A 13,747-nucleotide genomic window follows, 5' to 3' on the forward strand; every position below is an offset into this window, starting at 1 on the left:
TCATCCTGCCCTTTCTGCTTTTCATTTACACCGTGTCTCTTCTTTCATAAAGGAATTGTTAACTGGGCAGGATAGGAGAGCAGTAGCTAGGTTTGTAGTCCATAATACCTTTTTGTTAAATGTTTGCTCTCAGGTTGAAAATGTTGGACGTTACTAGTGTGCTGAGAGTGGTCTGGGTGTTAATGGGCATCTCAGCAATTTTTCATTCTGTAGCATTCCCAGAGGTGTTAAAGTTTACTGTATCAGAGCTTTCTAAGTGTAGGATTATTATCACAGTAGATGGCAGAAATCTACACAGAGGTGCTCTTAAAAATGCTTTCCATGAACAATAGGTTTAAGAAAAATAGAAATCTCTCTGTATTGCAGGAAGCAATTTAATTTATCTTCTATTTGCTATGCCTTCCTGTGGTACCAAAGGTGCTCCTTGGCAAGAGACAAAGAAGTAGATGTGAATACTGATGGTGCAGTGAGCATGCTTCAGAGACGGTGTTTTAATATGAAAGTGGCAGCTCTGTCTTTTAGCTCTAGCAAAGTAGGAACTTAAATCCTAGTGGGATTGCTACATCTTTGCATCTCCTAATGGGCCTCAGATTGTAGAAGAGTTGAGCTGAGCACTTGCTTTTTCCAGCAGGATAGAATAAGACATTCAAACTCTGACTTTTTCACTGAAGTGATAAAAAGTCCCACAAACCAAACAAAAAACAACATCTCTCTAATCTTTCACTATATTTTTTATCCATTGTTGTCAGCATCTCTGAAAAAAAGCTTTTCAGAATTTGCATCTTTGCTTCCTAACCCTTCGCCATTTATGCTTACCAAAAATTGGCGGAGGCTGCTGCCATGACAAAGAAATCTCCTTGCTTGACTTTTCTCAAATTTACACTGAAGAGCCTCAAAGTCACTGCAGTATTGCTTATAGGTAAGAGACATACACTAAAGTTAAAATGAATTAAAATGAAGGCCAAGCAGGGATTAAATGATCTACCTAAAGGCACCCAAGGACTTTGTGGTGGAATTGAAGCTCCCATATCACGGTAATGTCCTGTCCATCAGAGCTTCCTTGCTGCCACTGACAGAAGTTAGTATTCTTGCGCTCACTTTCTGCAAATACAAATGGCTAGGCAAGGCACAAGGCCATGGAAAACAGGCCTGTGAAAGAAGGCTGGTGTGTAGTAAACACTGCAGCACATAACAGCTCTTGTCCCTAAGGTACTGTTTGCAGAAGAAGGCAATGAGAGAGCTCATCTCAAAGACGGGAAGCTCTGTGGTAGCTAGAAGATACATTGGGCTCGCTATTTTTAGTTTATTAAAGCTATCTGTTATGTTTCTTTATTGTCTTCAGCTCTCTAGCCTCCTCAGAGATTTGTTACTCTACTCATTGAAAAGAAGGGCAGCATGCTATGATTCCTCTGTCTTCTTTGTCCCTAGCATATAGGCTGAACATTTGGGTTTATGGCAGATGCCTAACACAAAACAGATGTGAAGGGGTCAGGGTAATGATGATTCTGGTACCTTCCCAAGAAACTCCTTCCTAATCTTCAGGGGTAAGGGTAAAGAAAAGTTATCAGCATGGCTTGGGGGTGGGGGACAGGGGAAAGGCATGGTCTTGGGAGTGTTGGGAATCCTTGTTTCCGATTTGCTTGAATCTTTTACTTTCTTTTTACTATGAAACCCAAACCCTTTATCATTGGATATTATTACCTTTATAACAGAGCAAAGTTATCATGCCACACACGTTTTAAGGTGCATGCTATTTAAAGTCAGAAATTTTTTTTCTACCTACTTAATTTTGCCTCTTTAATGGAGTTTTAGAAAAGTAGTTTCAGAAAATCATATTTACTTACTGATGTTCTATTTCACTATCAACAACAAGGTTTTTTTCCTCCTTTTATAACACAAATACATTCAGAGCTCAAGCAAGAAGGCATTTAAACATGTATAATTTAAACTAGCTGCCCAGTTATAACCAGAAATTCATCTGCATGAATTTTGTCACAAGGGAGTGGCTCCTGGTGTTCTACCCATTCCGTTCCACAGACAACCCATGGTCTGGTCTCTGCACCTTTGAAGTTTTATAATTTTGCCATGTACAGTGGGGTGGAACAGGTGAGAGGGCTCTTCTGGTGCGTAGTCAGCCTTGCACTGTGTTCCGGGGCATTATATTCTGGGCAGAAGAATTTTTTATCCAACACTGAGGTTGAATAAGAACATTCATACAATTCTTGAGAGGGTGTGGTGAGGAGGAGCTGGTTGGTATGCATATGTTCAAAACAAGCATAAAGGTACTGGGCTTCCACCTCAATGCACATGGACTCCTTCTACACGGACTCCAATATATAGGCTTTGGAGAATATTGATCTCTGTACAATGGCAAGACTTCCTTTGGAGAGGAAGGCTGGGTTGTAAACAACAATCCTTACCCTGCTCTACTGGGATAACTTCAATGTTCTTAGGATCCTCCATTTACCTTGGAGGATCTGATGGTACTGACCGAGGTACTGAGTTTCCCAGTTCTCCCCAGAGTTTTCTATCCTTAAACAAACTTTAAAAAGCAAACCAGAAGTATTGCTTCATGTTAGAGAGTTTTAGATTGGTGACCCTACTGCAAACCATTATGGACAGTCATATGTGATCCAGGCAGATTAGCATAGCCTCATGGAAACAATATTCTTCATCTCTTTCCTCTCATTTGGAGAATTATTCAGCTTTTGCTGATGAATGTAGACACAATAATAAGAATAAGTTATAAATAGAGGAGAAAAATATGTGCACTAGGGGGATTAAAAGGAAACATGAAAATGGCAGATCAATGAAATCCAGCGAAGTAAACTGAATGTGTATTTTCTAACCTGATTTACGAGAGATTTAAACTTTACTTAGAAGTGGCTGTTTTCCTCCATAATCTGAGTAAAAACTGGTCATTACTGGCAAAATGAAAAATTCCCACTGCTTTATAGGATGTTTGCTTTTGCATTTTCTAACCCTACCCTCAGGTAACCTTCATCCCCTCAAAAAAATAGTGGGAAAAGGTGTTTCTCCTTTAGGTGGAGAGCTGGCATTAGGAATATCTTCATTAGCTGAGAAAGCCAGTTACTGCCCCAAATGGAAACATTATTTGCTGTACTTGAATTGCCCCAGCACTCTTACTTCATGTGTTTGCATGTCTTTAAAAGAATCATTCTGCACATAGATTTATTATTAAAATGATCTGCATTCGAACTTGTTCTTTTTTTTTTTTTTTTTGCCAGAATGTGCATGTGAACCTGTCTTATAGTACAGCTACAGTCTTACATACATTGTCTTATAGTACAGCTTCTAACCGCTGCCACTTGCTGCTAGCACACCAATACTGTGCCAGATCAATGGAATTCTGCTTTCTAGGTCCATTATATCAACACGTCAAGAGGGAATTAGTTTTTTCCCCCTCAATCTTCGCTGTCGGAGCGTTGGCCCCTCCCCTCATGCCGGTTCCCCTCGCCTGGCAATGCTTTGGGAAAGAAAGTGCAAGTACCCCTCCGCTCGCCCGATTTAAATTACCTCCTTTCTGCCCTGCGTTTCGCCAGGGAAGCGGAGGAGCGAGGTGGATGGCTGAGCTTGCCGGGGAGAGGCTGCCCTGGCTGCTCTCTGAGGAGGGCAGGAGGGAGACAGCCGGAGCGGCAGCTCTCGCTGCAGCCTTTTTTGTTGTGCGGGCTGCCCCTCGCCGCTCAGCCAGCGCAGCCTGCCCCGAGCAGCGGGCCGAGCGCCTCCATTCAGCCGCATTTGGTATGCATGAGCACTGCCGTTCCCAGGCAGGCGGTGGCTTTCTTAAGGAGGACCGGTGGCCACAGCCGCGCCGCTCGCCCAGCCCAGCCCTCTGCCCGCGCCGGGCGAGCCCTGCCCTGCGGCGCGGCGGGCGCGGGCGGGATGCGCGTGGGGTGCCCGCGCCCTGGCGCGCGGTGCCGGCGGTAGGCGCCGCCAGGTCTGCGGGTCTTCGCCCGGCGGGGCTTGTGGAGGGCCATGAACCAGACCGACGCTCCCCGGCCGCTCAACTGGACCATCCGGAAGCTGTGCCATGCCGCCTTCCTCCCCTCCGTCAGGCTCCTTAAGGTACGGTGACGGCCCGCGTTGGCAGCCGGCGTCTGCCGCTCGGCACCCGCCCGGGGCACTGCAGACGCTGCTGCTGGAAAGTTAATTCCGAAATAGTCCCAACTCCACTCTTCGTTCGCTTCCCTGCTACCTTTGAAACCCCTTGCGAGTACCCGAAGATACCAAAATTGCGTGTCCGTGCTCCAGTTCTGCACGTTTATCAGTCGAGAAAGGTCTGGGAGAGGGGTAAAAAGGGAGCAAGGGATGGTGGAGATCATCCGTGCTTCTGCTCGCCTTGTCTTAAAACAATGAAGCCGTGAACTTCCAGGGATGAAGAGGAGTCTGTTTCTAAGGTGTTCCTTTGTGAGCAGTCCCCTGCCACCTGTTCTTTGGGGTTACCTAGTCCCTAGGAAACACCCGAAGGTCCAGTACCGCACAGACTAACGAGTACGCGGAACAGTGCGTGAGTGGACAAAGACTGGCTGGCTTTCCTGGGAGCTGTGCTTAGGCACAGGGTCAGTGAAAGACCGGCAGTGAAACTTTCTGACGTTGATTTTTTGCTTTGTAAACCAAGTGGCGCAGTTGTGCAGGTGCTTTTGAAGGCGTTTTAAAATGTGCTTTCCTAGGAGATAATTATTAATAATTTGAAAACAGTATTTGGGATTACAGACAGCGGAGGGCTCTTAATCTCAGCACGCAAAGTACCACTACTACTGCGTGTCCCACTGAAGCTGTTTTAGAGACATTTGTAACTGGAAAACAAAATATCTTGGATCAACTTTTTGATGAAAAAAAGGTTACATTGAACTGAAAAATCTTCTTTGTTCTTGGAACTTCTTAATTAATTGGGTTATACAATGAAAATTTAAACAGTATAGTCAGGTCCCTTTAGGCTTCTGCACCTGTAATATGTTTTACAAAATGTTGGATTCATGACACTAATCATCTCGGTTCATCTTAGTACTTGATAGTTTGGCTTTGAAATTAATATGCAGCCAGGTAAAACATGGCTACTCTAACAGTGTATTAGAAGGTAATGTTTGATATAACCATTTGATTTTGTGTGGGTAGCTTTGAAATTAGGTCAGTCTTCCTAATGCAACATATTTGAACAGTAGTGTAGTGTATGATAGTGCACTTAGCAGACATATATTGCACGTATAGTTATTGTATTTGCGATGCAGAAGTGACCATACTGTGTATCATAACAGGTATTTGTCACAGGAAGGGGCTACCCTAGAAAAATATTTCGGTTTCCAAACCAGATGTATGGCTGCTGGAAGGTACATTGTGAGCAGCTCCAAAGAACAGAGGAAAGATAAAACTTAGATTGCTGAAAAATGAAAATATAAATAATACAGAACAAATCAGAAAGTGGTGTTGATTCTCTTGCAAAGGCTTCCCCCCCACCCCCCGCCGCAGAAGCACACATTCGAATATCCATATTCTACAAGTCAGATACATTTAGGAAAACATAATTTTCCTGAGGTGTGAGAATTCAGAGGTGGGGAATGTTATTATCATTCTCGATATCAGGGGGGGGGGGGAAAGTCTGCAATATTTCTTTTTTGGCAGGCAAATGTTGCCCCCTGTGTATGGTTTCTCTTCATTGCACATTTTAAGGGCGAACGTTGCCATTAATTATTAAAAGAGCTGACTAAAAATGATTTTCTGAAGCTACAGCTATAACCTTTTAGGGCCAGATAGGGAGTGGACCCTGCAGAGTTAACAAGAGCAGGGCAAATAACCACAGATAAGCAACCTCTGCACGGAGGGGTGTGTGAGGTGTGGGAGAGAACAACAGCAAAGGAGGTGAGACTCTGGCACCTTCCTGAGCTGATGAGCAGAACTGGTTAATTGGAGAGGGAAATGCATGTATCAGCATCTTCAAGGCTGCCAATCAGCTTAAAATTTTACTTGCAATATATACTTCTTATCTTTGTCTTTTATTATTTAACGTATTCAAAGCAAGTGATTCACGTAAGAGCAGGGCCCCATTGTCCTAATTCCTCAAAAGATAGAACAGCCAACCTGAAGGAATTCTCCTGTCATGAAGAGCTATTAAGGAAAGAGTGTGATAACAGCAGCACTAAATTACCAGATGAGCAGTATAAATATTTTCCTGTTTTTCCTCAGGGAATTTGAAAATTTTTATGTATACAAATTCACTCATCAGAAGGGTGCATGTATTCTTTTCTCTTTTGTGTCTTTCTCCAAAAAATAAAGAAACCCTTTTTTTTCCTAAATGAAAGGTGCTCCTGTAAATCCACAAACATTGGAAAGGCAATAATATAAGCTCATTTTTTAACTGCCCAGTTTCCAAATGGATTAAGTGGTCTTAAGGGCTAATGCAATATTGTTTCTCAGTAGATGTCCTGTAGACCCTTTTTTATACAGCCTTTCTCTGCAGAGAATGCCCTCAATAACAGAATAAACTTTGCAAAAGCTGATATGTAATGGCATGTTTTTATTATTATCTGCTTTATCTATGGTTGCCAAACTCTATTTCAATGTACATTGTAAATTTATTAAGAGTAAGAGAATATAAAATATCATTGTGTCTTTGTCGTTTCCATGCTTTATTTTAGTCTACCAGAACAAAACAACTAAATGACATCATTAAGGTCAAGGATACACCTTTGCCTGAACTTGTAAGAATGAGAGATAGCAGAGATTTCCTGTTTTACACGCAAAAAAAATCACTGTGGCATGACCTGGACCTTGGTAATAAACAGCACGAACTTTTCAATTAATTCTATGTCTTCTCAATGAGAAGTTTAAAGTTCTTATCCTGTGGATATATTTTTAAGTGGAGCATCAGTGCTTTCACACTGATGGATCTAAATAAACACTGGAATCTAGGACTTGCATGGAGGCCTCTCACTTTGTATTACTTACTAACAAATCTACAGGACTGTCTTGAAATGACTGGTTTTAAATAAATAATAAAAGGTGGTATTATGGTTTAACCCCAGCTGGCAACTGAGCCCCACAGCCGCTCACTCGCTCCCGGCCAGTGGGATGGGGGAGAGAATTGGAAGAGGAAAAGTGAGAAAACTCGTGGGATGAGATAAGAACAGTTTATTAGGGAAAGCAAAAGCCGTGCACACAAGCAAAGCAAAACAAGGAATTCATCCACTGCTTCCCATGGTCAGGCAGGTGTTCAGCCACCTCCAGGAAAGCAGGGCTCCATCACGTGTAACGGTTACTTGGGAAGACAAACACCATCACTCCGAATGTCCCTCCCTTCCTTCTTCTTCCCCAGCTTTATATGCTGAGCATGGCATCATATGGTATGGGATATCCCTTTGGTCAGTTGGGGTCAGCTGTCCCAGCCGTGTCCCCTCCCAGCTTCTTGTGCACCCCCAGCCCACTCTCTGGTGGGGTGGGGTGAGAGGCAGAAAAGGCCTTGACTCTGTGTCAGCACTGCTCAGCAGTAACTAAAACATCAGCATGTTATCAACACTGTTTTCAGCACAAATGCAAAACATAGCCTCATAATAGCTTCTGTGACAAAAATTTACTCTATCCCAGCCAAAACCGGCACAGGTATTATTCAACAGGTAGGCTATGCTCTTGCTCCGTTCTGTTGAAATGGTGTGCAGTGCTCTGTTGCCTGAACTGACATTTGATGCGGCTCTGGCCACAGTGGCCTCATTTTATTTAGATGAACTAGGATCATTTGCAGATGCTGTCCAGCTTTGCTCCCTATGCTTTTCTTCCAGGCGTGTGTTCCTGTTCTAACCCACTTCACTAATACCCTCATGTTTAGGTATGGTTTATAATCCTGTTTTCTCCATTTTTCATTTTCTAACAGACGCGCAGAGTACTAGGAGCTGTATTTGAAGTACAGATTGAAACAAATTATTGGAGAACATTTTTACGACTTGTGTCATCAGCTCATCCTTCACTGCTCCCATTTTTTCCCCTAATAAATTTCCTGTAGCACGTTCCACGCTGGTACTTTTTGTAGTTGTTTCAATATACTTAAACACATGCTAACACAGCATCTAATACCTTCCCATTTGAAGCAAGAGGATTAAGAAGTGCCTTGAGCACATATGCAGAGGGGGTGGCTTTGTGCAGAGAGGGGAACTGTCATTCTCCTGAGATGGTCACATTAGTTCCCAGAGGTGGCTTTCCAGCAGTGACTTGTCCAGCTTCTGTTTCTCTACCTGAGTTCTGAAGCTTGTTTCTTTGTGTGTTTGGCCAAGGTCTTGTTACCTTGATACTTTTTTATTTCTTTTAAGGACGGGTTACTATTAGTGGCAAGCAGTCCTGGTCCACTTTGTGCCATTGTATATGTAAGAGCTTTGTTCCAGTTGCAGAAAGGTCTGGTAGTCACATTTCTGTTTTATGCTCAAAGAGAGTTTCTGAGTCTCCACATGTCAGAAGAAGAGATTGCCTCCCAGGAAAGGAAGTCAAGTCCAAATGGCAGGATTTAGAGAAAACAGACATTTTAGAACAATGTTGTATGAGTGACATCATACTAAAGACTTCACTCAGAGGACCCTGTGCCCTAGGAGAGACTGCAGATGTTGCACTTCTGCTTGGGACAGATATGATACATGCCATGGAATCAAGGAATGAGCAATACACTTAACACCCACCCCCCCACCCCCCCTAGATTGAGAGTAGACAGAGGACTGAAAAATAAAAAGTCTGTGATGTGCAATAAGCTTAACACCACAGATTTAGAGATGTGCATGTGTAGAAGTACTGTACTAAACATTTGGAAAGCAACAAATTACCCCGTCTATTTTTTCTTAATAAGACTACTAAAATTTTTTATAATTAATTTGAATTGCATGTCAGTAGGTAGACTTGGAAGGCAGGAACTTTGGAAGGGCCAGAGGAAAGGAAACCAAGTGAATCAGAAGAAACACTGGAGAAAATGTTTTGGCTAATTTTTCCCAGCATACGGCTCAGTAAAAATGCCTGCTCAGCTCTACCAAATAAATACAAAGAACATTTACCTAACCTGGGCAGCAGTCTAATGTAGCTCCAGGAACTGCTGGAAGCTTAAAGAGATCAGACATTGAATTTCTTACCAAATGAGAAACTAGATCTTATTTTTGTTAATTATTTTTATTTGATTGCCCTACCAAGAATGCTTAAGGTAAAGCAAGAGAAAACTGAAAAGCTAAAAAATGGTTCATTAGAATGAGACAAAGTGTCTTTTAAGTGTGACAATATATACATATGAAATTCTGGCTGGGCTGAAATATGTGAAATAGAAGTGTGGACAATATTTCTCCTGCTACAGTAAGTTTGGTTACGTCTATAAACAAGGTATCTACAAGGAATAAAGACTGGGAAACACGTGGTAGGCTTTATTAAAGTACGTGGTGAAATACCACACTGTTCAACAGCTTAAATCAGCTAAAATGTCATTGCTATTTCATTACCAAATATAACTTTATTTAGGGATACTTTTAAAAAACCTCATTTGGCAAACTGAATGAAAAATTTGCTTCTCCAGAATGGTGGAAGAATGAAATATGTTCTTTATAAAACAGTAAATATTTATGCTTCTGAACCCTCTACTGTAAGAAAAAGTGACTGTAAGAGAGAAGAAAGCTATACCTTTTGGAGCTGATTTTATTCCTCATGTGGATTTGAAAAAAAAGGTTATTGGACTGATAGAAGAGTCCTATAACACAGGGAAGATACTTTTGATAAATAATTTTTAAAATTACTTGTAAGTGGATTTGTGTGCCATAATCATGAGGTGGTAATGTTAGATTGGGTTATCGTCTTCAGAAAGAGAAGTGTACGCTTTTTATGCTATTTTATTCACTATCAATGAGAAAATGAGCAGAAATCTAGACACAAAGGCAGTCAAAATGTGTAGATTTTTTTCTCTTAGCTAGTCTTTTGATGCCCAGTTGGCAGTGGGGTCTTCCGGTTTATCACTGCTTAATATTTAGAATTGATTCTGATTATTATTTTAGTTAATTTACCATATCCACCTTTCAAACTGCAGCAAAATGAGAGGGCAGGTTTACTAAGTCTCGACTGAAAAACTGAGATACTTGGAACAAATCCTAATGCATACTGTTATCATTAGTGAGCTGGCGCACTCAATGTTTCTGAAAGTAATATACAGATTACCGACAGTAAAATAGGGGTAGTAATTTACCTGTGCCTGCACTCAGCTGCTTACTGACTTAAACTGTAATAACAAATGAGCCAGCACTATGCTTGCTTCAGGAGGATTTGATGCATTCTGGGAAGTAACGACAGTTCAGCTCTTAGGATCAGACTGCTTAAAACACAGGCATGTAGAAAATATCAGTCAATGTAACAATTTTCTTGTAAATTCACTAATAGAAAAACTAGTCACATCTCTCGGTATGGTGGGATGTTGTATACGGTATGAAAGATAGATGAGTTTTAAGAGTGCATACAAGTTCTGTTCAGAAAGAAATTATTTGATAAACAAACTTCTGTTTTCCTGCCAGAAAGATCACGGTTATATCTATTACTGTTGTAATAGATGTTGCATGTTTTTGACTCTAATTCACAGATTTTCTGTGGTGCATTATTTGTCCTTAGAAGCCCAAAAGCCATGTTACCAGCAAAGAGAAAGATTCTGCTTTCTGTTGTCTGTTTCGCTCCTGTGCCATCATTTTCATCATTTAAGGATGGCAGGAAAGAGACCTGGCTAGGGCATTGCTGTGCCTTTGCAGTCTCCTGCTTTATCATCAATAAATTCATTTAACACTCCAAATCAGGGGAGCAATGGGTGTTGCCATGTAGCTTCACAGCACCTTTGCACAGGTATGCTTGCATTACTGCTGCTCAACTGTTAGCTGCACCTCTAGTACTTCGCATTTTATAATCAAGTAATGGCAGTGCGGTGAAGACATTTTACAGCTGGGGTTGAAGAACTGATAATATGCCTTTTGGGGGCTGCACATTCCCAAAAGCTGCTTATTTCTTGAAGTCATACTTCTCACCAACGGTGAGATGAGCTGATCCTTCTCATGCGGCACCTGGACATGTTCATGTGTAAGGAGTTTCTGACAGATTATGTCAGTTCATTTCTTCTGAAAGGGAAGGAAATGTGGAAGCTGTTAATGACTTTTCCTTTTTTATATACAAAAGTAGTCACTTTGTGTGGTTAATTCTTTGGTGCAGTGTACATTTTTTATGTGATCAAAGGTGAATCAGAGCTTGTTAGCAGTTTGCCTTACTGACTGAATCTTTTCCATTAATATGACTCAGGTTGGTGACCACTGACTTGGAAGTGATGTAGCAGCAAACTAGTTTCCACAAGAAATATTATCCCAATTAAGAAAAAGGAAAGGGAGAAATCAAAACAAAAAGCCTACCAGTAGAAGTCGTGTTTCCATGGGGTATCCTACATGTAAAAGAGGTAGACACATCAGGGCCGTTTTGAAGGAGGAGGCTGTAGTCTACTAATTTCATGTAGAGGGAAAAATAGTTTTGACTTTCAGGTTGGAAAAGGCTGTGTGAATGCAAAGTTTCTTCTTTTAGACCAGACTATTTTAGAAAAAAATGGCTTTTCTTTCTGGGTATGTCACTACCATGTGAGTGCTTTTCAAAAAGAAGTGATAGAAAAGGTAACATTAAATTTTCAGTCCTCATGCAGCAGCTAAGGTTTAAAGCTTTACAACAGCTGGCTGTTTTAAAATAAGGAATGGCTACAGGTTTTTATTCTCTTGCATGTCAATATTATTTTGCAGTGTTTATCCCTAAATCCAGAGCTGTTTCATCAGTGTCTCTACCTTCGTCTTAGAAAATACAGTGGGGTTTTGCCACCTTCTGTGCCACACGGCCAATGGGCTACAGTGATGAATGTGAGGAATCAGAGAAGTCATCCAGGGTTGTCCATGTTTCCTGCACGCAGAAGGACTTGGCTGATAAATGGTCTCTGCTTCCCGTGACCCTCAGTCTTTTCAGATTTGAATACTTACAGGAGGTGGCAAGTGGCCTCAATTCCCACTGGCCTTTGCAAGAATTGATAACATATGAAACACTGCAATAAACTTGCCTATCAGAAAGTAAATGCATGTTTCCTAATTTGTGACTGCATGAAAGATGCTTTATGGTCTTGTTTCCAGAGAAATTTAAAAAAAAAAAAAGTAGCATTTTTATGTATATTAACAGCATAGAAAAAAATTAAAGCTGGTTCTGAACAGACACTATTGTTTTAAAAAAGGTTGCAAAATGCTAAGTACAGAGGTCATACAATCAAGAAGCGGCAAATACAATGCTGCTTAATGTGTTAGTGGAATCCCGTATTAACAGCATAAGATTTTAATGTTGTTCTGCAATACTGTTCCTTATGTTTGAAAAGGTGCTATGTGAAAAATTCAGGGCACAAGACCATAAAGTGAAGCTGAGTGGTTTTATTCCACCTGAATTGCTAACAAGACTATGCTGCAGTGTAAAAAGAAATGCCCTTGGGTCTCTCTGGAAATTTATGTCAAAGCCGATAATAAAGCATGAAATAAAATCACTTCATCGAAAATATCTTTCATCCCCCAAATAATATGATGACATGAAACAGTCTGACAAAGTGCTTTTAGCAGTGTCAACGAAGTTACTGAAGAAAATATTATGGAAATTAGAAAATTATGAATTATTATGAATATTAGAAAATTACATTCTTATAATGTAATTAAAACAATCATCATGCTCATTTTACATTAGTGAGAAGGTGACTGAGTGAAAACACTGTCTTTCAGTTGCCTTTTTCTTCACCTTTTGTGGGTAGATGCAAAGGGCAGATGTAGTAACTTATTGAGCCATCATAATTAAGAATTTAAGGAGGATGCACGTCGTTGTTTTGTTATGGAAGGATCCAGTTTTTTGAACTTTGTGATTTACTAACCACATGGCATGTTGCTGCTGGGTCTGTTCTAATGCAATATCACACCTCAGTTTCCTAGTGTGATGGCTCGACATGCTTCTTTGCATACAGCTAGAAAAAGAGACCGAAACTACAACTGGATGAACTAATTACAGGATACCCTGAGGACCTTCCAGACTGACTTTTCTATGATTGTAGGTAGAATTTTCTAAGTTTTCTGAATTGCAGAAGGCATTTTCCAAATACATTCTTGTTCAACTTCTGGGTTCAGTACTTCAGATTACTAGGTGGTGTCTTATGCAGGAGGCTGTATTTGATGAACAGTGTTTTTTTCTGGCTGAAAATTCTGTGTTATCAAATTAAAACTATGAAGATCTGTACAACCTAGCCATAATACTAGTGCTTTTCTCAGGTTTTTTTCCTACATTTCTGCCCACCTCCCTGCTGGCCCTTTTCCAGAACTGCATCACTCAAAGCAGTTTTCTGACATTTAGCTGCTTAGCCTGTACTCACAGAAGCAATAGTGGTGCCCGGTTATGATGGCAATAATAATGACAAATAATTTGCTACATGCAGTCCAGTGACTGAGCCATCCAAGGAAGAGGTCAACTCCCTCTGCCTGCAGGATGGGTAGATCAGGCATCAAGATTGCCCAAAATTCTCGTCAAGACAAGCACAGCAGTAGTTAAAGGTATCCCTTTGGTTTTGGATGTGATGGCTGTAATTTTGTATCATCTTTGATATAGCTGGTTGTGAAGTAATACTGCTTGGAAGCCAAATACTTTTTTAAATTATTCAGGTCAAATGCAACTTTGTCTTAAAAAAGAATATGATGCCAAT

General features: G+C 40.9%; 1 protein-coding gene across 4 annotated transcripts in view; it reads left to right on the plus strand.

Annotated features, from left to right (window-relative positions):
* Positions 1-3,996: 3,996 nt before the first annotated feature.
* The window catches only part of TRPM3 (transient receptor potential cation channel subfamily M member 3), a 284,603-nt gene continuing 274,852 nt past the window's right edge, over positions 3,997-13,747 (plus strand). For all 4 annotated transcript variants that reach the window (XM_075526387.1, XM_075526389.1, XM_075526386.1 and 1 more), the window contains exon 1: positions 3,997-4,086. In XM_075526387.1, the coding sequence (XP_075382502.1) occupies positions 3,997-4,086 (90 nt within the window). The remainder of the gene's footprint in view (positions 4,087-13,747) is intronic.

Source organism: Mycteria americana, chromosome Z (genome assembly GCF_035582795.1).
Source record: "Mycteria americana isolate JAX WOST 10 ecotype Jacksonville Zoo and Gardens chromosome Z, USCA_MyAme_1.0, whole genome shotgun sequence".
NCBI lineage: Eukaryota > Metazoa > Chordata > Aves > Ciconiiformes > Ciconiidae > Mycteria > Mycteria americana.